Here is a 25,191-nt window from a genome sequence, read left to right as displayed (position 1 = left end):
CTTCCTGTTTACTGACATGCAAGGCTCTGAGAAAAGAGAGTCTGATTTATAGGAAACACCACACTTGAGGAAAGGGAAAGAACAGGTGGTGTGTATAGTAAGACCCCACTTGTTCAGGCAAAAAGTGAGAGAGACTGCAGAAGGAGAACTTCCCCCTGGCTCACCAGTGGAATTCTATTAGGAAGTGACCATCACATACTGAGTTTATTTGTGTTCTAAAATATTTAAATGTCAACATGCACCTTTCCACTGAGTCACAGGTCATGGCCAATGTAGAACTTGGACAGGAAATCCGTCGGCCTCGGCGCTTCTGTTTCATGGAAGAACCGCATAACGTGTGTCCGCTGCTTCCAGACGTTAATTGTTTCCTCCAGTTCCATCTTTCCCTGCACAGGTGAGGGGAGAGGTGTTCAGTCAGAGTGGCTGGAAAGAATACCACCATACAGGCCAGGATTCTGTGCTCTGCTCTGCACGGGCTTGTCGAGTGACTCTGGGCAAGTAACATCCTTGGTCTAGACCACATTTCGGCATCTGGAAAATGAGGTGGTTGTACTAGCTGATCTTTAAGGCCTCTCCAGTATTCTTTAACTCTGTAGCTAACTGATTCCAAGAGGAGAGACTCCCAGGTCAGTAGGCCCCTGCCCCATGACTGCCTAACCTGACTGGCTGGTTTCTGCTTAACATTCCATGTGGTGTACTGGTCCGTGCTAAAGTATGCACTGATGCTAATGTGACTGACTGGAGATACAGAATCAGGTCTGGGATTTGAACTATGTGCACAGGGCTCAGCTAACCTGCCTGCCTCTTCCAGCTGTAAGCAGCAACGCAGTGAAGCAGTAACTTCCAGGAAGGAGGTTCAAGAAGATTTCAAACTTTCCTCATCTTTTTTTATTTAAAAAAAATTTTAATGTTTATTTATTTTTCAGAGAGAGAGAGAGAGAGAGAGAGAGACAGAGTGAGATCGGGGGAGGGGCAGAGAGAGGGAGTCACAGAATCCAAAGCAGGCTCCAGGCTCTGAGCTGTCAGCACAGAGCCCAATGCGGGACTCAACTCACGAACCGTGAGATCATGACCTGCGCAGAGGTCGGACACTTAACTAACTGAGCCACCCACACGCCTCCTCCTCCTTTTTAAAAATTTTTAAATGTTTTCATCTTTTTTAAAAATGCAAACCCCAGTGTTTTTTTTTTTTTCTTGAACAATCTTAGAGGTGATAACCTCTAAGTTCATCTATTTCTTTGAAACCCTAAGCAAAAGTAGCTGACCTAGTAGTTGCTTTTCAGGCTTGGGAGACAAACGGGACGACTGAGAAGCTCTGGACAAGGTGGCTGCTCTTTTAAGTCAGTCCAGGAGGGGTCAGTTACCTTAATGACCAGAAGATCAACCACCCTGGGGTCCGTGACGTGGGCATTCTTCATGAACATTTCTCGAACTTTATCCCGTCCCTGTTTCACGGTGATGTCTAGCTGGAATAAGTGCACTAAAGAGAAAACATGATTCAGGGTAGAAACTATGTGATCAAGACATGTTTTACAAAAATTGAGTCAGTGGATATTCATAGACACAAACAGGTTCCCCATTCGTTTCATTCACCAAGTATTTGCTTGACCCTAAACTAGGTGCTTGAGGCTGTAGAGAAGACTGAGACACGGCGCTTGCTCTCAAGGAGTTTAGTTTGAGGAGACCAGACCCGAGGCAGCACAGTGTAGTTTGAATATCAACAACCTGGCTTCAAACCCCAGCTCTGTCAACTTGTCACCTACATGATCCTGCGTACGTTAACGTCTCTGTGCCTGAGAGTATTTATTTCTGAGTGAATGAGGATGATGAAGAGCACGTATAATCCCCTGGGGTGCCTGGGTGGCTCAGTCGGTTAACTGTCTGACTTTGGCTCAGGTCGTGACCTCACGGTTTGTGGGTTCCAGCCCCGCGTCAGGCTCTGTGCTGACAGCTCAGAGCCTGGAGCCTGCTTGGGATTCGGTGTCTCCTCCTCTCTCTGGCCCTCCTCTGCTCGTGTTCTCTGTCTCTCAATAATAAATAAATGTTAAAAAAAATTAAAAAAAAAAAAAAAAAAGAGCATGTATAACCCCAGAGCCACTGTGGATTCCTGGAGACGATACAAGATGCTTAGAACATGCCTGGCATGGAATAAGCTCTCAAAAACATTAGCATGATTATTACAGAGAACAACTGGCAAAAGAGGACAGGGTTGAAATTAACCGACAGTGATGGGGGTATAGGTCTGTGCAGCACACAAGCTTAGGGTTGAGGGAGCCTGCTGAGTGTTTGTGCGGAGAGGAGGGGCTTCAGTCCAGCCAGGGACGACCACCACATTAGGTTACTCGGGGGAAGGAAGGAGCAGTTTACGATGGGACTCCTACTCTCTTAAACTCTATAGTCAGAGGTAGCCACCCACGAACGCAAAGAAAAATCACCATATTCAGCAATCCCGAAGTGCCTAAAATAGTGGCACAGACTTAGGGACCTGGGACTTCAGAGGAGGCCCATGTTATGTCCTTTGAAAATTAGGTTTTAGTCATTTGTGTTCCCATCCTCTGGAAGTCAGCCTTCAGTGGATTTGCGGATGACAACAAGGGCACGAACAGGGCCTTGTGTGGTAGGTGGAGTTAGGAAGAGGGGGTGCATTAGGCTGAGTGAACAGCATAAACAAGGCTCACAGTCTAGAATGAGCCTGTGGTTGAGACCTGTGTGCTCATTTGGTGAGGACCCCTTGCATTGTGGCCATTCCTAGGACATGTCCACTCTAGTCTACAGGATTCTCAAAGCCAGCTCCGAAAACCATGAGGGCTATGTAGTGACTGAATTAATCAACAATAAAGTTTGAGTCTTTAACTCTACTCCTAATTTAGCGGCAGTGTTAGAAAAATAAGGCTTCTGCTGAGGGAAATCCCATGCCATGCTGATCCAACCAGGGAGTAAGCAACAGTGGAAAAATAATAGGAGAAGCTGTATCCCAGCTTCATAGGTGTTAACAGAGGAGAGAAATTACTCCCACTGGAAAGAGTTCAACTCGGTTCCAGCGGTGTGATGGAGCTGGCTCTCATGGAGGCTCTCTTCCCAAGTCGGCCTTCAGTGACTTCACTTTGGCAGCTTCAAATCAATCGTGGTGGGAGGACTGGCCCCACGAGAAATGGTCGATGCTCTAAATCTAGGTTCCCACCACAGTCAGTATCATAGTAGGAATTTTAGAAAAGAGGAAACACAGGGATAATAAGACAAAGAGACACAAAAACAAATGCAAACCAACAAGCACCCAGGAACTTAGAACCTTTCCACTTGGGGAGATTGGGGCCTACAGCACTGTGGGTACCTGTCTGATGTCATACTATTGGCAAACCTGGACCTGGAATCCAGGTTTAGTGTTTTTCAGGTTTAATTTTCTATTTTTTTTTTTTTTTAAGTTTATTTATCTTGAGATAGAGAGAGTGTGCCAGCAGGGAGGGGCAGAGAGAGAGAATCCCAAGCAGACTCTGCACTGTCAGTGCAGAGCCCGATGCTGGGCTTTAAACCCACGAACCGTGAGATCACGACCTGAGTGGAAATCAAGAGTCTCTTTTTTCTTAACATTTTTTTTTCAACTTTTTAAATGTTTATTTATCTTTGAGAGTGAGAGAGACAGAGTACAAGCTGGGGAGGGGCAGAGAGAGAGAGGGAGACACAGAATCTGAAGCGGGCTCCAGGCTCCGAGCTGTCAGCACAGAGCCCGACGCGGGGCTGGAACCCACGAACCGTGAGATCGTGACCTGAGCCAAAGTCAGATGCTTAACTGACTGAGCCACCCAGGTGCCCCTCAAGAGTCTGACTCTTAACTGACTGAGCCACCCAAAAGCCCTTGTTTTTTTTAATTTACAATCTGGTGCTTTTTAAAGGAAATGAATATGAGGAATCTTCCCCTGCTGTCAGTGCTTATGTCTCCTGCAGTTTTATATTAGATTCCTGTCCAACCTTGGGAGTTTAAAAAAATAAGGTCCCTCTGTACCAGGGGGGCTGGTGTCCATCTTCTCTCATTCCTCATGACCTCCTGAACCACACACCAGGGCATCAGGTGTACAAACCTTCTCCTCAGGAAAATGTTCACAGGCACAAACGCCAAGTTTTGCTTACAGTGTCAGTTCACAGATCCCTGAATGCCCATCCTCTGAGGTTAAGAACCCTTGTCTCTAGAGAGACAAGTTCCATAGCTTTCTCCTAATCTCCCTCCTCCCATCCCAACCCCTTGAACAAGCCCCCCACCAGTGAGAAAGGCTGCGGGAGGTAAATAGTTACAGCCTGCGGAATTGTTCTTTGGTCTAACTCGGTGGTTCTTAAACCAGCAATGATTCTGCCCACCAGAACATTTGGCAATGTCTGGGGGCACTTTTGGTTGTCACAACCAAGGAGAGAGTGTTACTGGCATCCAGTGGGTAGAGGCCAGAGATGTTGTTAATCTACAATGCACAGGACCCCCCCCCCCAACAAAGAATTATCCAGCACAAATGGGTCAAGAAACCCTGGTATAAATTAATTCCAACTGCTCTTTGGCTTATTCTTCGAATTCTGAATATTTAAACTGTAATTTAAAAGATCTGAGAGGCTTAAGAGGAAGATATCAATGTGGCCCTTCTGGATGAAGGTGCCTTTTCTACAGCCTCTGTGTGTTTTCCCAAAGTTACTGTTAAGGTTCTTCTGAGTCAGAAAGGCTCTGACACGTTAAGAAAGGAAGACAGTGATATAGTTCTTAGCTGTTTGCTCCAATTCATCTTGGTAGCGTTCATAACAGGCGCTGGGAGATCCTTAGATGGGAAGGCAGCCCAGTGTGTTGGAAAAGAGCATGGGCTCAGGGGTCAAACAAGCTGGGTAAGGTCTCCACACCTCTGTGAACTATGACCTTACCTAGGGTACAGCCTCCTTAGCCTGTTTCCTCATCTAAAAAATAGGAAAGAAGGGCACCTGGGTGGCTCAGTCGGTTGAGCGTCTGACTTCTGCTCAGGTCATGATCTCATACTCTGTGAGTTCGAGCCCCGTGTCGGGCTCTGTGCGGACAGCTCAGAGCCTGGAGCCGGCTTCAGATTCTGTGTCTCCCCCTCTCTCTGCCCCTCCCCTGCTCATGCTCTCTGTCTCAAAAATAAATAAAAACATTAAAAAAATTTTTTTGAAAAGAAAAATAAAAAATAAAAAAAAATTAAAAATAGGAAAGAATGGGGCACCTGGGAGGCTCAGTTGGTTGGGCCTCTGACTTCGGCTCAGGTCATGATCTCGTGGTTTATGGGTTTGAGCCCCGTGTCGGGCTCTGTGCTGACAGCTCAGAGCCTGGAGCTTGCTTCAGATTCTGTGTCTCCCTCTCTCTGCCCCTCCCCCCCTCACGCTGTCTCTCTCTCCTTCAAAAATAAACAAACATTAAAAAAATTTTTTTAAATGGGGCGCCTGGGTGGCGCAGTCGGTTAAGCGTCCGACTTCAGCCAGGTCACGATCTCGCGGTCCGTGAGTTCGAGCCCCGCGTCAGGCTCTGGGCCGATGGCTCGGAGCCTGGAGCCTGTTTCCGATTCTGTGTCTCCCTCTCTCTCTGCCCCTCCCCCGTTCATGCTCTGTCTCTCTCTGTCCCAAAAATAAATAAAAAATGTTGAAAAAAAAAAATTTAAAAAAAAAAAAAAATTTTTTTAAATACGAAAAAAAATAACCTCTGACTTAATTCCTTTATAGGACCATGGCAAAACTCAAGTGACAACATCTTTTTTTAAATTTTTTTTTTTTCAACGTTTTTTATTTTATTTTTGGGACAGAGAGACAGAGCATGAACGGGGGAGGGGCAGAGAGAGAGGGAGACACAGAATCGGAAACAGGCTCCAGGCTCCGAGCCATCAGCCCAGAGCCTGACGCGGGGCTCGAACTCACGGACCGCGAGATCGTGACCTGGCTGAAGTCGGACGCTTAACCGACTGCGCCACCCAGGCGCCCCTCAAGTGACAACATCTTGTAAACAGTAAAGCTAATGCAAATGTTAGCTGTTAAAATTTTCAGCACTTATTCCCCATACATCTATTTTAAGTTTTAATAATCTGGATATATGCCGATCTTCCTGACTAGTCCATAAGACCCCTGAAGGCAGGGTTGTTTTATTCCCATTTGTATCTCTAAGCATTTAGTACTGACCCTGTAGTACAAGAGATACCCGATGAAATGGAAATTAAATGGTTTCTACAGAAAGTCTCCTGTTCTGTAACCACCAAGCCTCAGGTGAATATTTTTTCAGTGGAGGGATTCGGCAGGTAGTTCTGTCCCTGTGTTCCCATGCAAGGCAGCCGCCACCCAGGCACGTGGCTGCTCTCCAAGTGCGGCATAACTGGGTCCCCTGAGATGCAGGGAAAACCACAGCAGGAGCCAGGTGTAACAGCTGGACAGTCAGGGTCTCCTATGTCACGCTCCTCCCCTTACTAATGGTGTTTTGTGAGATACATTTACATGCCTCGGTTTTCTTCTCTGAAAGACAGGGAAACAATCAGAACCTACCCTAAAAGAAAGCAATGTAAAGCATTTAGCATAATGCTGGGCTCTATGTATGCAATTCAATAAACGTTAGTTACTATATATGCTATTAGTTATTCCCAATTCTTTGCTTTGGGTCCTCAGCTGGAATCCCAACGATGGATAGTATGACACTGGTGTAGACACAGGCCTGAGCAACTGACCAGCTACAGACCACCAATCCTCCCCATAAGAATGTACCACCCCCTTAACCCCTTCCCTCTCATTCCTTCCCTTGCTCTCTAGGCTCCTCCTGTCAGGACCCTTCCGACTCTGGGTTTATCTTCCCGAACAGTATTTGAGGGGAATTCCTGGGAGGGGATGGTTTAAAAAGAGCTGGTTCCTGAGGGTGGATAAGTGGATCTATCCTCAACTCAGCCACCGGATTTTTTTTTTTTTTTTTTAACCCTACGCAAACCATTCTTCCTGCATCTGGGTCTCGTTCCCCACCTCCTGCTCCTCTCTGCAACAAGAAAGGGTTCTGGGGGCGCCTGGGTGGCGCAGTCGGTTAAGCGTCCGACTTCAGCCAGGTCACGATCTCGCGGTCCGTGAGTTCGAGCCCCGCGTCGGGCTCTGGGCTGATGGATCGGAGCCTGGAGCCTGTTTCCGATTCTGTGTCTCCCTCTCTCTCTGCCCCTCCCCCGTGCATGCTCTGTCTCTCTCTGTCCCAAAAATAAATAAAAAACGTTGAAAAAAAAATTAAAAAAAAAAAAAAAAAAAGAAAGGGTTCTGGACACTCACAGAAGTATTCTGCCAGGCAAACATTGTTTTTAAACATCTGCAATTGAATACACCGCCCCCCTCCCCACATATCCGCACACCCTTGCTACAGTCACTCCCCTATACCTATCATCCACCTGCGCCCTGAAGGCATTTAAATTTGCAGTCCCCAAACCAGCAGTGCACTCAAGTTTCTCCCTCCCTAGTATCCTGTGGGTCTAAGTTCTGGTCATTGGCAACCTCTCAAAAAGTCAGGGACACTGGGGAACAAACAGTTCTCATACATCAAAAAATTGGATTCTGGGGCACCTGGGTGGCTCAGTCAGTTAAGCATCTGACTCTTGATTTTAGCTGGGGTCATGATCTGATGGTTTGTGAGATCCAGCGCCAGAGCCTGTGTGGGATTCTCTCTCTCTCCCTCTCTCTCCCTCTCTTGCTCTCTCTCGAAAATAAATAAATAAAGATGGAAAAAAAAAACAAACCTGGATTCTGCATGGAGGCTCCTGCTATAAATAACAGTGATAATAATAATAATAATAATAATAATAACAGTAGCAGCCAACATTCAATGCATGCCTAACTAAGTGCCAGGACTTACCCTAAGCACTTTAGATATATTTCCTATTTAATAAGGGCTACTCTCTGAAGAAGGGACTATCATGATGCTCATTTTACAGACGAGGAAACTTGAGGCATAGCAAGATGAAATCATTTGCTCAAGGTCATACAGCTATATTAAGGGGCAAGGTCTGGAGGCAAGTCTCTGTAACCACCACATTCCATTGCTTCTCACAGGCAGGGAAGAGGCAGCCCAGAAGGGTGCTATTATGCTCCAACTTGCTTAAAAACACCTTCCCTCTCAGACTGGCACTGACAGTCCACATTAAACTAAACTAAATCAAATCAACAAAATAAAATATCGACAGCCCATTCAATGACATTCGTACTGCCCTTGACGGTTTAGTGGAATTTCCCCCAATGTTCCTGTCATTCCTTCCTTCCTTCCATTCCTTTTGGAATACCAAAATAAGAAAACAGAATCTCTGTACCCAGGGAGCTTCTATTTCAATCCTTCGGGTGAACAGATTGGTTCTCCGACATCTAAGTGAAGGCAGGGGACAGGGAGGTAGTAGGAGCAGGCCATTAGTGGGGTGGGGGAGGAGTTCCTGAGAAATACTACACACAGACAGATCTAGGGAACAAGCTTGGGAAACTGGAAATGGGAGGACACTCATCTCACCTGGACTGGAAGAGGCATCACTGACTTAACTGGATGACTTTGGGAAAATCACGTCCCTTCTCTGGTTGTCTGTTTTTGTGTGGGGGGATGATCGCTCAAGTCCTACGGCCACTTTGTTTACATAACCTAATGGGCACCTGTGCATATATTCAGGAACTCTACGGTTGACTTTGGGTTCCAGATCCAACAAGAGCTGGCTCTGGGCCTCAGGGGCGTCACTTCGCCTCTAGGTGCCTCATCTGTAAAATGAAGCACGTCAATGACAGTCCCTGCTTTCCCTCCCACGGGTTCGGTAAGAATTACTAAAGGGCCAAAGCGCCCAGGGCGCCTAGAAGCGCGATCCGGATGCGGGGCACGGCTGGTCTGACTCGGGCGCGGCCGCCAGATCCGGTCCACTAATGCTCGAGGGACCCTCCTCCCCTGAAGCACCCAGAGTCGCCTGTTCCCAAGTCGGTGACCTCAGCTCGTCCTGGGAGAAATGGGAGGCCAGGACGGCTGCGACCTTGGGCGGCTGCATCCGGAGCCCCGCGTGCGCCGCTGCCTCTCACCAGTGTTCGGCACCTCTCGATACCAGGCGCGGTACAACTCGCGCACCCTCCGCTTGGCTTCGTTCATGTCCCGACTAAAAACGGGTTTCACTGAAGTGGGAGCCGCAACGGCAGCTCGCCGGAGGCCGCTCGCCGCCATCTTGCTAAAGAAACCCCTCCCCCGAGTACGGCCTAAGGACGAAAATCTTTTCTCATTGGCTAAAACTGAACGCCGTGCCCCTAAACGACACGGGTAGGCGGGAGGAGAGCTGTCGGGCTCTCTGATTGGCTGGGAGGCCTCGGTGATGGCCGCTGGGGGCTGCGCATGCTCCTGTGCGGAAACTTCAGCTCAGACATTGGTGGTCCTAAGCGTGGCATAATCGCGCCGCCAGGGGACGCTCGAGCGTCAGGGTGGCTGTCGAGCAGCTGCCCGGCCTCCCCCCTCGTGGCGCCGGCCACCTGCCCGCCTCGCTCCTTTGGTTGCGCCTGGGGGCGCGCGGGCGTCGCAGAGCTTCGCCGGTCAGCCTCGCGGCGCTGGCCGCGGCCCCAGAGGGCGGCGGAGGCACACGTGGCGCCTGGGCTGTCGTGGCGATGGCCTGGCCCCTGTGCGGTTTTTCTGCGACAACATTTTTTTCCCCCCTCTAAACCAACTCTTTGCAAGGGCTGTGTAGATGCCAAAGCGTTTTCCTGGCCATTAGCTTCGGGGCGCTTCTCCACACCCCGGGAAGGTAGGTTCTATCATCAGCCCCATTTTATGCAAGAACATTTTCGTGCCAAACTGTGGATCTCTCTGAAAAACAGCCTAGAAATTTGGGGCTGGAAGGAGCCTCGCATTATCCATCCTGGGTATCCCCGTCGTTGCTGGCATTGAGGTTACCCCTGACCATCCCGGGGAAAAGTAACAGTTAACGTGCGCTAGGTATTCCACCTGGTCGTATTTAAACTCATGGATCAGAGAGGTTCTGTTAGCACCCCTTTTCTACAGGTGAGGAAACTGAGGTGTAAGGTCTGGGCCACCTGCTACGTGATGTGTCCCTCCTGTCCTGACCTCCAAGCGCAGCTGGGAGGCACCTTGTGAGTGTGTTGGGGGAGGAGCAGGAGCCAGGGCTGCATGGAACATGGCCCTGGCATCTGTCCCAGGCTTTCCCATTCGAAAGGGTTAAGAATCAGATTTTTGTTCCTGTAGCACCTTTTAAAATGAATCTGTGCATTTAAGTGTGCTGTGCGTTAAAAGAAAGCACGCACCGTCTTCAAGTTTAAAGCATTAGAAGAAAATGGAAACTTCAGAACCTCCGGGCCCACCTTAAGAAGTTTATATAAGCATACTGTGTTCTTGACAGCCACTGGCTTAAGTTCTCCAGGGGCATTAACTTGTTTATGCATCACACCACACCAGTGGAACAAGCACTGTTAGACCCATTTTACAGATGAGAAAACTGAGACGGAGAGCTGAAGTTACTTGACAGGGTTGGTGTGAGACCCAGGAGCTGACCCCGGAGTCTGTGCTCTGTCTCTCACAGCACCTACATCATTATATCCACCTACATCATTACATCTCCTTGCCGCAGTCTAACCCGCTCCATGCTCCTGCCTCCTCCAGGAGTAACCACTATCGTGAATTTAGTAACTCTCATGAATTATTTTTTTTTCAATGAAAAAAAAAGGCCCCTAAAACAACCCACAAACTGGAGAGAAACTATTTGCCAATCGTATATGTATATGCTATAAAGCACTTCTATCTAGGACATGTAAAAGATTCTTACCACTCGACAATAAAAAGACAAATAGCCCAATTTAAAAACAAGCCAAGGCGACAGCACCGCATGGCAGTGAGGATGTGGAGCAGCTGTGGAAGTCGGCTTGGCGGTTTCTCGCAAAAGTGATCGCGCTCTCAACCATATGATCCGGCGATCGCGCTCCTTGGTGTGATGGGTAGGAGTTGAAAACTTTTGTCCACCCGAAAACCTGCACACACAGGTTTACAGCCGCTTTATTCATAATTCCCCAAACTTGGGAGCAACCAAGAAGTCCTTCAGGAGGTGAATGGGTAAGTACACTTTTGTACATCCGGACAGTGGAGTGTTCTTTAGCGTTAGAAAGAGATGAGCTATCGGGCCATGAAAAGGCACGGAGGACAGTTAAACGGATATTACTAAGTGAAAATAAGCCAACCTGGAAAGGCTGTATACGGTATAATTCCAGCTGCAAGGCTTAAGGGAAAAAGACGAAACTATGGAGACAATAAAAAGATCATTGGTTGCTAGGGGCTGGCGGGGAGGGGGTGGAGGGAATCAATGAATGAATCGGCACAACACAGGATTTTTAGGGCAATGAGACTCTGTATGGTATTATAGTGGTAGATACATGTCCTATACCTTTGTCCAAACCCATAGAGTGAACCGAAATGCAAACTATGGGCTTTGGATGACAATGGTACGTCAGCGTTCACCGATTGTACCGAATGTTGCGCTGTGATGGGGAATATTGATAGTAGGGGAGTCTGGGGGTGGGGTGGGGGAAAGGGGTATATGAGAAATCTCTGTACTTTCCGCTCAGTTTGGCTGTGAAACCAAAACTGCTCCAAAAAATAAAGTCTTATTCTTTTAATGGGCAAAGGATGTGAATAACTATTTCTTTTTTTTACTTTTTTTTTTTTTTTTAACGTTTATTTATTTTTGAGACAGGGAGAGACAAAGCATGAACAGGGGAGGGTCAGAGAGAAGGAGACACAGAATCCGAAACAGGCTCCGGGCCCCGAGCTGTCAAGCACAGAGCCCGACGCGGGGCTCGAGCTCACGGACCGCGAGATCGTGACCTGAGCCGAAGTCGGCCGCTTAACCGACTGAGCCACCCAGGCGCCCCGTGAATAGCTATTTCTCCAAAGAAGAGCCACAACGATCAACGAATAACACAAAAAGACACTCAGCATTGTTAGTCATTAGGTAAATACAAGTCAAACCCATAACAACATGCCATTTCTCACCCACTCGAATGCCCAGGACAGAAGAGAGACAATAGTCAGTGTTGGCGAGGATGTGGAGAAATTGGAACACTCCTTCACTGCTGGCGGGAATGTGAAATAATGCAACCACATCGGAAACCAGTCTGGCAGTTTCTTAAAAAGTTAATCGTAGGGACACCTGGGTGGCTCATTCCGTTAAGCATCTGATTCTCCATCTCGGCTCAGGTCACGATCTCACGGTTGGGGAGATCGAGCCCCACGTTGGGCTCTGTGCTGACAGCACAGAGCCTGCTTGGGATTTCTCTCCCTGCCCCTCCTCCACTCTCACTCGCTCTGAAAATAAATAAATAAACTTTAAAAAATAAATAAATGTATCCCTGGAAGAAAAGTTAAACATAGACTCACTATGTGATCCAACAATTTCAATCCTAGGTATCTGCCCAGAAGAAATGAATACATTTGTCCGTACAAAGACATATAAACAAATGTTCATAGCAGCATTATTCACAGTAACCAAAAATCTGTGAATTGGATGGATCTAAAAAAAAAAAAAAGTGGATAAACAAAATGTGGCATATCCATACAATGGAATACTTTGTAGCTATGATGAACCTTGAAAACATTATGCTAAATGGAAAAAGCTAGATACAAAACACGTATGATTTCAATTATATGAAGGGTTCAGAAAAGTCAAATCTATATAGATGAGTGGGCTGAGTGGAAACGAGGAGCGAATGTAGCATAAGGTTTCTGTTGAGGCTGATGGAAATACTCTAAAATTAGTTTGTGGCACAGTGTACAACTTTGTAAATAAACTAAAATTCATTACATTGTGCACTTAACACGGATGGAGGATAAATTCTACGTTATGTTAATTATATCTCAACAAAGCTGCTGGAAAACATGGAATCTGATGATTTCTCAAATGTGTAAAGCCCAGATAATAATGCCTTCTTGCTCTCATCACCTTAAAAACAGAAAGAAAAAAAAAAACCTATTTGTCTTTATTAAAAATGACTTTAGAAGATTGGGAAATAGGACAGTACAGAAAACAAATACCTCTGTAGAATTAGAAGCAATGTAGTATATGGTGAAAAACATTTATTGTCCGTTCCTGATACCAGTTACAAGCTGTATGTCAAGTTACCTTTCCCCCATGAACTCTGGTTTTCACATCTGTAAAATGGGGATAATGGTGGCTACCACCCAGGGTTGTGAGGAGTAAGTGAGATCATCTAGATAATGTGAAGTGCCTAGGAGAGTGTTTCAAAGCACACAGATGTTTGATAAGTATTAGTTTTCTTTCCTGTGTCTACCAATCAGATTATGAGAATCCTGTTAACTTAAAAAAAATTTTTTTTAATGTTCATTTATTTTTGAGAGAGACAGAGCACTAGTGGGGAAGGGGCAGAGAAAGAGGGGACACAGAATCTGAAGCAGACTCCAGGCTCTGAGCTGTCAGCAGAGAGCCCCTCGTGGGGCTCGAACTCACGAACCACGAGATATGACCTGAGCCAAAGTCAGACGCTCAACCAACCGAGCCACCCAGGGGCCCCTAATCCTGTTAACTTCTGTAACCTCAATCCCTATCACATGTCACACAGAGTAGATCCTAGTGATCACGAGCCAGTGAAGGGTAGCAGTGTTGTTGAGGGTGGAGGTGGGCTAGATTTTATCCAGGAGATTGTCTTGGTCCTATGTTTGCATCTAAGCCCCTATTTACACTTACATTAAACATTTTACTCCAAATTAAGAAAACGTTAATATTCTGTAGCAAACCAGATTACTTTATTGGGGCGGATGTGTTGATATAGATGTAGGTTAAAGGCTACCCACTACCCCCAGCCCCTCTTGCCACTGTTGTTTCCTTTAATGGATTGTGCTTTTGGTGTCAAATTGAACACTTTGCCAAGCCCTACATTCAGAAGATTATCTGTTTGTTTGTTTTCTCTAAAAGTTTTATGTTTGGGGGTGCCTGGCTGGCTCAGTTGGAAGAGCATGTGACTTTTGATCTTGAGGTTCTGAGTTCGAGCCCCACGTTGGGTAGAGAGATTACTTAAACAAATAAAACTTTAAAATAAATGAAAGTTTTATGTTTTATATTTAAGTACATGGTGCATTTTTCATTTTGAATTAACTTTGGTATAACATGTTAGATTTAGATATTCTTTTTTTTTTTTTTTTTATTGCCTGTGGATGTCCAATCACTCCAGAACCATTTGTTAAAAAGCCAGTTTTCCTCCACTGAATTGCTTTTGGCCCTTTATCAGAAGTCAGTTGAGCATATCAGTTGGTGACAAATTCTGTTAGTTTTCCTTTATCTGGGAATTTCCTGATTTCTTCCAACATCCAATGAAAGGACATTTTCATTGGATATGGGATTCTGGGTTGACATTTCAACACTTGAAAATGTTGTGTCACTTTCTTCTGGTGTCTGTGGCCTCTGATGAGAAATTAGCTCTCATTTGAGTTGATTTTCCCATGTAGGTAAGGAGTTGGTTTTCCTCTGGCTACTCTTTTTTTTTTAAATGTTTATTTATTTTTGAGAGAGACAAAGAATGCGAGTGGCTTAGGGGCAGAGAGAGAGGAAGACAGAATCCCAAGCAGGCTCCAGGCTCCAAGCTGTCAGCACAGAGCCCGATGCAGGGCTCGAACCCACAAGCTGTGAGATCATGACCTGAGCTGAAGTTGGATGCTCAACAGACTGAGCCACCTAGGCGCCCTTCCTCTGGCTACTCTTAAGATTTCTCCTTTATTTAGTTTTCAGAAGTTTGACCATAATGTGTTTTGGTGTAAACTTGTTTGGATTTATCTTGTTTGGAGTTCGCTCAGCTTCTTGAGTCTGTCATTTTATGCCTTTCACCAAATTTGGAAAGTTTTCTTTGAGTATTTGTTCAGCTCTGCCCTCTTTCTTCTCTCCTAACATTCTGATAACATGATGTTTGATCTTTTGAAATAGCCCCACACGTCCCTGATACTCTGCTCATTTTTTCCTCAGTCTGTTTTTGTGGTTCAGACTGGATAATTTCTATTGTTTTACCTTCCAGTTCACTGGCTTTTTCCCCGTCCTCTCCTTTCTGCTTTTGAGCCCATTCACTGAGCTTTTTATTTCAATTATTGTTCTAGAATCACTATCTGGTTCTCCTTTCTATCTAGTGTTTCTTTGCTGAGACTCTATTTTTTATTTTGTTTCAGGCATGTTCATAAATGCTTGTTGAAGCATGTTTACGATGGCTGCTTTAGAATCTTTACAGATAATTCTGCCTTTATCATCTTGCTGTTGGCATCTAGTGATTTTTTTTTTTTTTTCCATTCAGTTTAAGATACTCTTTGTTTTGGGCATGATGAGTGATTTTTTTTTTTTTTTAATTGAAACCTGGACATTTGGGATATTATGTTAGGAGACCCTGGATCTTATTTAAACTTAAAGAAAAAAAATTTAAATGTTTTTATAATTTATTTTTGGGAGGAGAGAGAGAGTGACAGACAGAGTGCGAGCAGGGGAGGGGCAGAGAAAGAAACACAACCGAAGCAGGTTCCAGGCTCTGAGCTGTCAGCATAGAGCCCAGACACAGGGCTTGAACTCACCCATGAGATCATGGCCTGAACTGAAATCGAAGCTTAACTGACGAGACCACCCAGGTGCCCCTAAACTTTTTTTTTTTTTTTTTTTTAAGGTAGCTTCCTTTGAGACCACTCCTGCAGGGGAAATGGTGGAGCGTCCTTATTACTGCAAGTGAGGAAAGAGGTCCAGGCCCTCCACTGAGCCTCAGTTGACTGTAAGCAGCGGGGTGGGGAGCCCTCAGGGTAATTAGCAGGAGTGGGAGTTCCGGCTCCCTACAAGTCTTCCTCTCATACCTCCCTGCTGTCTGGCTGGTAAGGGTGGGAGTGCCTCATGACTGCTCCTCCCCTTGTGGCTTCCACAGACACCATGAGAGGGAGGTTTCTTTTTACCTGTGATCGAAGGTGAAAGTCCTGACTCTCCACTAGGTCTCCCTTGACAATATTCAGTAGGAAGGGGGAGATCACCAAGTGTGGTACAGCCCAGCACAGGGCCCCGCAGGGCTGCGTATGTTGCACAGCAGAGAGCAGTGGACAGGAGTCTGGATCTCGGGCCCGGCCACTTATCCTCTGTGTGACCATCGCATGCATTTTCCAGACATTTCCTGAGTGGCGTTCTTTGCTGGTCATTGAGCCAAATACAGAGGACCTGGAGAAGACGGAGACACAGTCCTCACCCTCACAAGCCTCGGCACTGCGCAAAATCTGGGTAAAATTCTGGGTTGAGGGTGAGGGGCAGCAATGCCTCAAGAATTACTTAGGGTTCATTTCCCACAAACTTGAGGGCTTGGAGTTTTGTTTTTTGTTGGTTTTTTAAAAAAAAATTTTTTTTTAACGTTTATTTATTTTTGAGACAGAGAGAGACAGAGCATGAATGGGGGAGGGTCAGAGAGAGGGGGAGACACAGAATCTGAAACAGGCTCCAGGCTCTGAGCTGTCAGCACAGAGCCCGACGCGGGGCTCGAACTCATGGACCGCGAGATCATGACCTGAGCTGAAGTCGGCCGCTTAACCGACTGAGCCACCCAAGCGCCCCTTTGTTTTTTTTTTTGTTTTTTTTTTAATATTTATTTTTGAGAGAGAGAGCACGTGCATGCGTGTGAGCAGGGGAGGGGCAGAGAGAGAGGGAGACAGAGGATCCTTGAGAGCTTGGAGTTTAAAATGTTTATGTAACAAGAAAGAAGTGTGCTATTTTACCATTTCTTGCACATTTGAATTTGTGGGCTGAAATTTTGGGGGAGGGTGTCCATACCTGACTTCTATCATACCTGCTGTTTTGCATCTCCCTTTTTTCTCCAAGATCATTCTCTCAGTTCATCTAGATCTGATTCATTTTAGTTCTGGAAAGAAGTTGTAATGTGGATATAGCATATTTCGTATGTCAGTTGTTCACCTATTCATAGGCCTGATTTCCAACTCTGTGCTATTAAAAACAAGAGACAGGGACACCTGAGCAGCTCAGTTGGTTGAGCGTCTGACTTCGGCTCAGGTCATGATCTCGTGGTCTGTGAGTTCAAGCCCCGCGTCGGGCTCTGTGCTGGTATCTTGGAGCCTGGAGCCTGCTTTGGATTGTGTGTCTCCCTCTCTCTCTGCCCCTCCCCCACTCATGCTCTGTCTCTCTCTCTCTGTCCAAAATAAATAAACATTAAAACAAAGAAACAAACAAGAAAAAAACAAACAAACAAAAAAGAGACATACGGGACACCTGGGTGGCTCAGTCAGTTAAACGTCCAACTTGGGCTTAGGTCATGATCTCGCGGTCCGTGAGTTCAAGCCCCACATCGGGCTCTGTGCTGAAGCTCAGAGCCTGGAGCCTGCTTCGGATTCTGTGTCTCCCTCTCTCTCTGTCGCTTCCCTGGTCACACTCTCTCCTTCAAAAATAAATAAACATTAAAAAAAAAATACATATGGGGAGGCTGGGTGGCTCCATTGGTTGAGCATCTGACTCCTGATTTCGGCTCAGGTCATGATCCCCGGGTCAAGGATGGACCCCCCGTCAGGCTCTGCGCAGAGCATAGATCCTGCTTGGGATTCTCTCTCTCTCTCTCTCTCTCTCTCCCTCCGCCCCTCCCCCTCACATAAAAAAAAAAGAATCTTTAAAAACAAAGTACATCCTCGATCATGCCTCATTTATGCCTGCCTGAGTGGGTATTTCTCTGTAGTAGATAACCAGAAATAGAATTGCTGAGGCAAAAGGTATGTGTGTTTTGAATAGATGTTGCCAAATTTTGCTCTCATCAGTGATTGAAAGTACTGGGTTCCTTGTACCCACCTGAGCATTGAACATTGTCAGTTTTACAGTTTTGCCAATTTAAAGGGAGAAAATAATAGCTCTTTTTTTGTTGTTTGTTTAAAAATTTTTTTAATGTTTATTTATTTCTGAGACAGAGACAAAGCATGGTCGAGAGAAGGGCAGAGAGAGAGAGAGGGAGGCAGAGAATTCGAAGCAGGCTCCGGACTCTGAGCTGTCAGCGTGGAGCCCGACGTGGGGCTCGAACCCATAGACCACGAGATCGTGACCTGAGCTGAAGTCGGTCACTCAACCAACTGAGCCACCCAGACACCCCAATAGCTCTTTGTTTTAATTTTCATGATTACTAATGAAATTGAGCTTTTTACGTGGCCACTTACATTTCTTCATCTTCTTTGCCCATTTTTCTATTTAATCGTCCTATTGATTTGTAGGAATGCCTTTTGTGGTCTCTCTATTAATCTTTGTCACATACACTGCAAACCTCCATCTCTTGTTTGTTTTCAATTTTGTTGATGGCTTTGTCATATAGAGATTTAAATATTTATATAGTATAAATTTACTTGTAAGAAGATCTCTTCTACTCCTGGGTTACAACATACTCTTTTTTTTTAAAGCATTTTTTAAATGTTTATTTATTTATTTATAATTTTTTTTAACGTTTATTTTTGAGACAGAGAGAGGCAGAGCATGAACGGGGGAGGGTCAGAGAGAGAGGGAGACACAGAATCTGAAACAGGCTCCAGGCTCTGAGCTGTCAGTCCAGAGCCCGACGCAGGGCTCGAACTCACGGACCGCGAGATCATGACCTGAGCCGAAGTCGGACGCTTAACCGACTGAGCCACCCAGGCGCACCTTAATGTTTATTTATTTTTGAGAGACAAAGAGACAGAGTGCACGTGGAGGAGGGGGAGAGAGAGAAGGAGACGCAGAATCTGAAGCAGGCCCCAGGCTCCGTGCTGTTAGCACAGAGCCTGATGCGAGGCTCGAACTTGTGAACCATGAGATCATGACCTGAGCCAAAGTCTGACGCTTAACCGACTGAGCCACCCAAGCGCCCCCAAACATACTTTTTAAATACTTTGGTAGACTCTCTTTGAATGCTTTTATTTATTGTGGAATACTATTAGTCTATGTAGGGTCATGAAAACACACTGCTAATCAGGGTATGCTTGTGGTTAGACTTTGGGGCACCGGGGCTCCCCATTCCTGCTGGGTGTTAGTTACCAGCCATAAAGTACTTCTGTGGCCAAGAATTGTCACATTTGGGGCATCTGGGTGGCTCAGTGGGTTACGTGTCAGCCTTCGGTTCAGGTCATGATCTCAGGGTCTGTGAGTTCAAGCCCCACATGGATCTTGGTGCTAACAGCGAGGAGGCTGCTTTGGATCCTCTGTCTCCCTCTCTCTCTGCCCCTCCCCCTCCCTCTTAAAAATAAAACATTAAAAAAAAATTCTCACATTCATTGCTCTCACCTGGTGGTTAATCCATGTTTTTGTCTTTGCCACAGGTGAGGAGAGAGGAAGCCTGTCAACTTTCTGCTTCACATGAATCCCCCGAGCAGTTATCCTAATAGGGTTCTGTCCTGCTCCCGAGATCCAGCATTTTAATGAACAGAGACCCCCCCAGAGACCTTCCACCTTTCACGGTGATGCTCCTGCCTATAATCTGTGCTTTGGTTTCCTCTGTCAATCTCATTCTGTCTGCCTTCCATTCTTGAGGGGTTCCTTATAGCTTCTAGTTTAACAGGGCCCCGCTTTTTGTTTTCCAGAACTATTATGGATTTATTTTCAGGGCTACTCTCTTTTACCTCTGTGGTTTGAGGCAGGAGAGAGGCAGTGTCCACAGGCGGCAGGCTGATGTCTGGGCCCAGTGGCCACGGAGAACCTTTCTGTTGTCCTGACACTGACAGCTTGGCTCAGCATAGAATTCTTGGGTCACAATCAGTCATTTTCTCTCAGTACTCTGTAGAACGTCATCCACTCTCTGACGTTCTGTATTGCGTGTGGTAATTGACGCCATTCTGATTCTTCATTCTTTTTAGGTAATCTGGGGTTTTCCCCCTCTGCCTTAATGTTTGCTTTTCTTTTTCTTTCTTTCTTTCTTTCTTTCTTTCTTTCTTTCTTTCTTTCTTTCTTTCTTTCTTTCTTTCTCTCTCTCATTCTTTCTTTCTCTTTCTTTCTTCCTTCCTTCCTTCCTCCCTTCCTTCCTTCCTCCCTCCCTTCCTCTCTCTCTCTCTCTCTCTTTCTTTCTTTCTTTATATTTTAAGTAGTGTCTACACCCAACATGGGGCTTGAACTCACAACCCTGAGATTAAGAGTCACATTCTCCAGGGGCTCCTGGGTGGCTCAGTCCTTTAAGCGTCTGACTTTGGCTCAGGTCATGATCTTACGGTTTGAGCCCCATATTGGGCTCTGTACTGACAGCTGGGAGCCTGGAGATTCTGTGTCTCCTTCTCTCTCTGCCCGTCCCCTGCTCACACTCTGTCTCTTTCTCTCTCAAAAATAAATCAACATTAAAAAAAAAAAAAAAAAGAGTCACATTCTCCACTGACTGAGCCAGCTAGGTGCCCCCTTAATATTTTCTTTATCCTTAAAATTCAAAAATCTTCCCAAGATATATATGCTTAGTGTTATTTTTGCCTTATTAAGTTAATCTAAAAGCATGTGACTGATTAAGAGTCAAAGCTTCCTTTACTTCAGGGAACGTTTTTATTTCATTGCCTCTCCCTCAACTCTCTTTTCCCCTGGTGTTCTTATTTATGACTATTTGGTCTTCTAGGTTTGTCCTCCATCTGTTTTCTCTCAAATGTGTCCATTCTTTATCTTTTGCCTCTGTGTTCTGGGAGAATTTCTTGGTCTCCTCTCTTAATGCACTAATTCAGTTTTGTTTTGTTTTGTTTTGTTTTGTTTTTGTAGTATCCAACCTGCTAGTCAGTGTTTCCATTACATTTTTAAAAGTTTATTTATTTATTTTGAGAGAGAGAATGAGCAGGGGAGGGGCAGAGAGAGAGAGGGAGAGAGGGAGAATCCCAAGCTGGCTCCACACTGACACGGGGCTCAAGCCCACAAACTGCAAGATCATGACCTGAGCCGAGGTCAAGAGTCAGACGCTTAACCGGCTGAGCCACCCAGGCGCCCCTCCGTTACATTTCAAGACTTAGTGGGCCCTGGCTGGCTCATGGGGTGGAACGTGCCACTCTTGATCCCGGGGTTGTGAGTTCAAGCCCCAAGCTGGGTGGGGAGATTACCTAAAAAATAAAATCTTCCAAAAAATAAAATAATAATAAAATTTAACTATCGGCCTGCATCAGGGTAAGTTTTTGTTACTGCCTACAGTTTCATAGATACAATGTCTTCTTGAATATTGTTGAGAATACAAAATAGGACATTTCTAGTTTTCTGCTATTTTGGGGGGTAACTATCGCTTAGGAGGCCATGGATTGCTCTGAATCCTCTTGCTGAATTCCTCCTTTTGGGTCACCAGTTCTTTCCACAGGCCTTTTTTTTCTGTTTCTTATCCTTCTAAAGAAATACCTATGTGTGCTCTGTTAGGAGTTGAGGTAGGTTCTTTTGGAGATTATGCGAGTACCTGTTTAAACGTTTAAAGAATATTTGCAGTGTTTAAGGTCTGGAGGAAGAGAAAATAGGACCGTTCATATAACTTTACTCTTTTTAAAAACAACTTTATCGGGGGCACCTGGGTGGCTCAGTCGGTTGAGCGTCCGACTTCGGCTCAGGTCACAATCTCGCGGTCCGTGAGTTCGAGCCCCGCATCGGGCTCTGTGCTGACAGCTCGGAGCCTGGAGCCTGCTTTCGATTCTGTGTCTCCCTCTCTCTCTGCCCCTCCCCTGCTCATGCTCTGTCTCTCTCTGTCAAAAATAAATAAACATTAAAAAAAATAAAAAATAAATAAAAACAACTTTATCGATGTATAGTTGACATACAGCAAACTGCACGTGTTACCGTTTGATATTTTGATATGCACTTGTGAAAGCATCACCACAATTAAGACAGTGAGCGTAGCCGTCACCCCTAAAAGCTTCGTCATGTGCCTTTGTAATCCCTCCATCCCATCTCTTCCTATTCCTACCTCCATCCCCAGGCAACCACTGATGTGCTTTCTGTCGTGAAAACTTATTTGCATTTTGCAAAATTTTATATAAATGGAATCATACAGTATGTATTCGTCTTTATTTGGCTTCTTTCACTCAACAAAATTATTTTGAGATTCATCCTTATTGTTATGGGGATCAGTAGCCCATTCCTTTTATTGCTGAGTGTATTCTGTCATACAGATGTGCCGCCACAATTTGTTCATGGGTATTTGGGTTGTTTCCACTTTGGGGCTATTATAAATAAAGCTTTTATGAATATTTGTGTGTATGTCTTTGTACGGAATATGCTTTCTTTCTTGGGTAAATACCTAGAGGGGAATGGCTAGGTAACATGGTAGGTCTATGTTTTTGTTTTTTTATAAAATTTTTTTAATGTTTATTTATTTTTTTTATTTTTTTATTTTTATTTTTTAACGTTTATTTATTTTTGAGACAGAGAGAGACAGAGCATGAACGGGGGAGGGTCAGAGAGAGGGAGACACAGAATCTGAAACAGGCTCCAGGCTCTGAGCTGTCAGCACAGAGCCCGACGCGGGGCTGGAACTCACGGACCGCGAGATTGTGACCTGAGCCGAAGTCGGCCGCTTAACCGACTGAGCCACCCAGGCGCCCCTAATGTTTATTTATTTTTGAGAGAGACAGACAGACAGGGAGCGAGCAGGGGAGGGGCAGAGAGAGACACAGAATCCAAAGCGGGCTCCAGGCTCTGAGCTGTCAGCACAGAGCCAGACATGGGGCTCGAACTCACAAACTGTGAGATCATGACCTGAGCCGAAGCTGGGAGCTTAACCGACTGAGCCACTCAGGTGCCCCATGTGTTTTTATTTATTTTTTTAATGCTTATTTATTTTTGAGAGAGACAGAGACAGGATGAAAGTGGGTTAGGGGCAGAGAGAGAGGGAGACACAGAATCGGAAACAGGCTCCAGGCTCCGAGCCATCAGCCCAGAGCCTGACGCGGGGCTCGAACTCACGGACCGCGAGATCGTGACCTGAGCTGAAGTCGGACGCTTAACCGACTGAGCCACCCAGGCGCCCCTAAATCTTTCGCCCGTTTTAAAAATCACTTGTTTGTTTTCTTATTATTGAGTTTGAGAGTTCTTTATATATCCTAGACAGATTTCTTTATTAGATATATAATTTGCAAATATGTTCTCTGAGTCTGTGGCTTACCTTTCTATTCTCTTAATAGAGTCTTTAGAAGGGAAGATTTAGATTTTTATGAAGTCCAGGGTATCAGTTTTTTTCTATTATGGATCATGATTTTGGTGTTATATTGAGAAATCTTTGCTTAATCCATAGTCACGAAGATTTTTTCCTATGTTTTCCTCTAGAAATTTTATAGTTTTAGGTTTTAGATTTAGGTCTATGATTAATTTTGAGTTATTTTTTGTACATGGTGTGAAATATGAATCAAAATCCACTTTTTTCCTTATGAATATCCAGTTTCTCTAGGACCATTTATTGAAAAGACTCTTTCCTCCAGTGAATTACCTTTGCACCTTTGTCTAAAATCAGTCGACAGTGTACGGACCTTTATCTGGATTCTATTCTTTCCCGTCTCTCTTGACATCAACAACTTCATATTGCCTTGATTCCTAAACAACTTTTTTTTTTTTTTTATTGTTTGGCTATTTTAGGCCCTTCACATTTCCATTATGAACCTTAGATAAAGCATATCGATTTTAACAATGAAAAAAAGTTCGCTGGAACTTTTATTACAATTACACTGAATTTATACATCAGTTTGAGGGTGGAATTGACATCTTAACAATCTTGAATCCTCTGATCCATGACCGTGGTATATCTCTTCATTTATGTAGGTCTTTTTAAACTTCTTTTAGCAGTGCCTTGTAGTGTTTACTGTACAGATCTTGCATACATCTTTTGCCACATTTTCCCCTATAAATTTCATATTTTTGATGGTATTATAAATGGTATAATTAAAAATATTTCAATTCCCAGTTGTTGCTATTATATAGAAATATAATTGATTTTTAAATACACTTTATTTTTTAGAGCAGTTTTATATTTACACTGCAAATATAATTTATTTTTACATATTGATCTAGTATCCTTCAACCTTGCTAAACTATAGCAGTTTTTTGTATGATCCATAGGACTTTATACACAATCATGTTGTCTGTAAAATAAAGATAGTTTTACTTCTTCTTTTCCAATCTGATCGCCTTTTACATCTCTGTCTGTCTCTCCAGTTTTCTTTCTTTTTATGTTAAGCTTTGAAGTTCATTGGAAGGATTGGTCGTCTTTTATAATGGCTAACGCTGATTGTCAAATTTGAAAAACATTAGTTTAATCAATAAGCAACATTATACATTTGCAAGTGAAAGGCTTTGGTCTCGTTTGCAATTTGCTACAGAAATTGATGGAGAAAATGTTACAGCTCTTTTATGAAATGGACACAAACAGTATTATAAGTTATATAAAGGGATGAATCATTGCAGTAATGAGGCTCTGACTCTAGAAATCTGTTACTCAAAGTATACAGTTTGACTTCAGGAAAAAAACTGCCAAGTGGTAATAAATCAGATTTGCAGACGTTAGGTTGGTTATTGGACTAGATTAGGCATGGTAAGGGATGTTTGATGTCATGCTTTCTCACTGACATCACTGCCCCATTCAGGAGTAGGGTAGGTTTACAAATGGTGTAAGGGGCAATTACTTCTCTTTTTTCATTGAGTTCATTGTCTAAAACTTCCAGCACAATATTGTATAGAAATGACGAGGGCAGACATCCTTGCCTTATTCCTGAACTTAGGGGGAAAGTATTCAGTATTTTCCATTGAGTCTATTGTTAAGCACTAAGTTTTTCATAGATGTCTTCCATCAAGTCAAGGATATTCTCAACTACTCCTAGTTTTCTGGAAGTTTTTCTTCAGGAACAGATGTTGATTTTTATCAAATGTTTTTTATGCACCTGTTGAGATAATCACATGATTTTTCTTTTTTATTTAGTTACTATGGTGAATTATGTTGATTGCTTTTTGAAGGTTGAGCCAACCTCGAATTCCTGAGGGTAAACTACTTTGGTATTATGTATTATACTCTTCATATGTTGTTGGTTTCAAGTTATAATTGGTTAATAATATTTACACCTATGTTTATGAGGGATGTAGTTTTCTTGTCTGGGTTTGTCTGGGTTTGATATCAGATAATGCTGCCCTCAATGTCTTCAATAGATGTATTATTCAGTGTTTGTATTTCTTCTTGTCTGAGATGAGGTATTTAGTGCCTTTTAAAGATTTTGTCTATTTCCTCTATGTTGTCCAATTT

At 44.5% G+C, this 25,191-nt stretch overlaps 1 protein-coding gene across 1 annotated transcript; it reads right to left on the bottom strand.

Annotated features, from left to right (window-relative positions):
- Window positions 1-185: 185 nt before the first annotated feature.
- Window positions 186-9,207, bottom strand: NDUFA6 (NADH:ubiquinone oxidoreductase subunit A6). Its single transcript, XM_058741139.1, has 3 exons — window positions 9,031-9,207; window positions 1,365-1,480; window positions 186-386 (listed from the first exon to the last, which is right to left on the bottom strand). The coding sequence occupies exons 1-3, from the start codon at window positions 9,167-9,169 to the stop codon at window positions 255-257; spliced, it is 387 nt and encodes a 128-aa protein (XP_058597122.1). The 5' UTR covers window positions 9,170-9,207; the 3' UTR covers window positions 186-254.
- Window positions 9,208-25,191: the final 15,984 nt, after the last annotated feature.

This window comes from Neofelis nebulosa, chromosome 8 (genome assembly GCF_028018385.1).
Source record: "Neofelis nebulosa isolate mNeoNeb1 chromosome 8, mNeoNeb1.pri, whole genome shotgun sequence".
NCBI classification, from domain to species: Eukaryota; Metazoa; Chordata; class Mammalia; order Carnivora; family Felidae; genus Neofelis; species Neofelis nebulosa.
The sequence above is the reverse complement of the archived record's forward strand: the minus strand, read 5'-3'. Positions and strand labels throughout refer to the sequence as shown.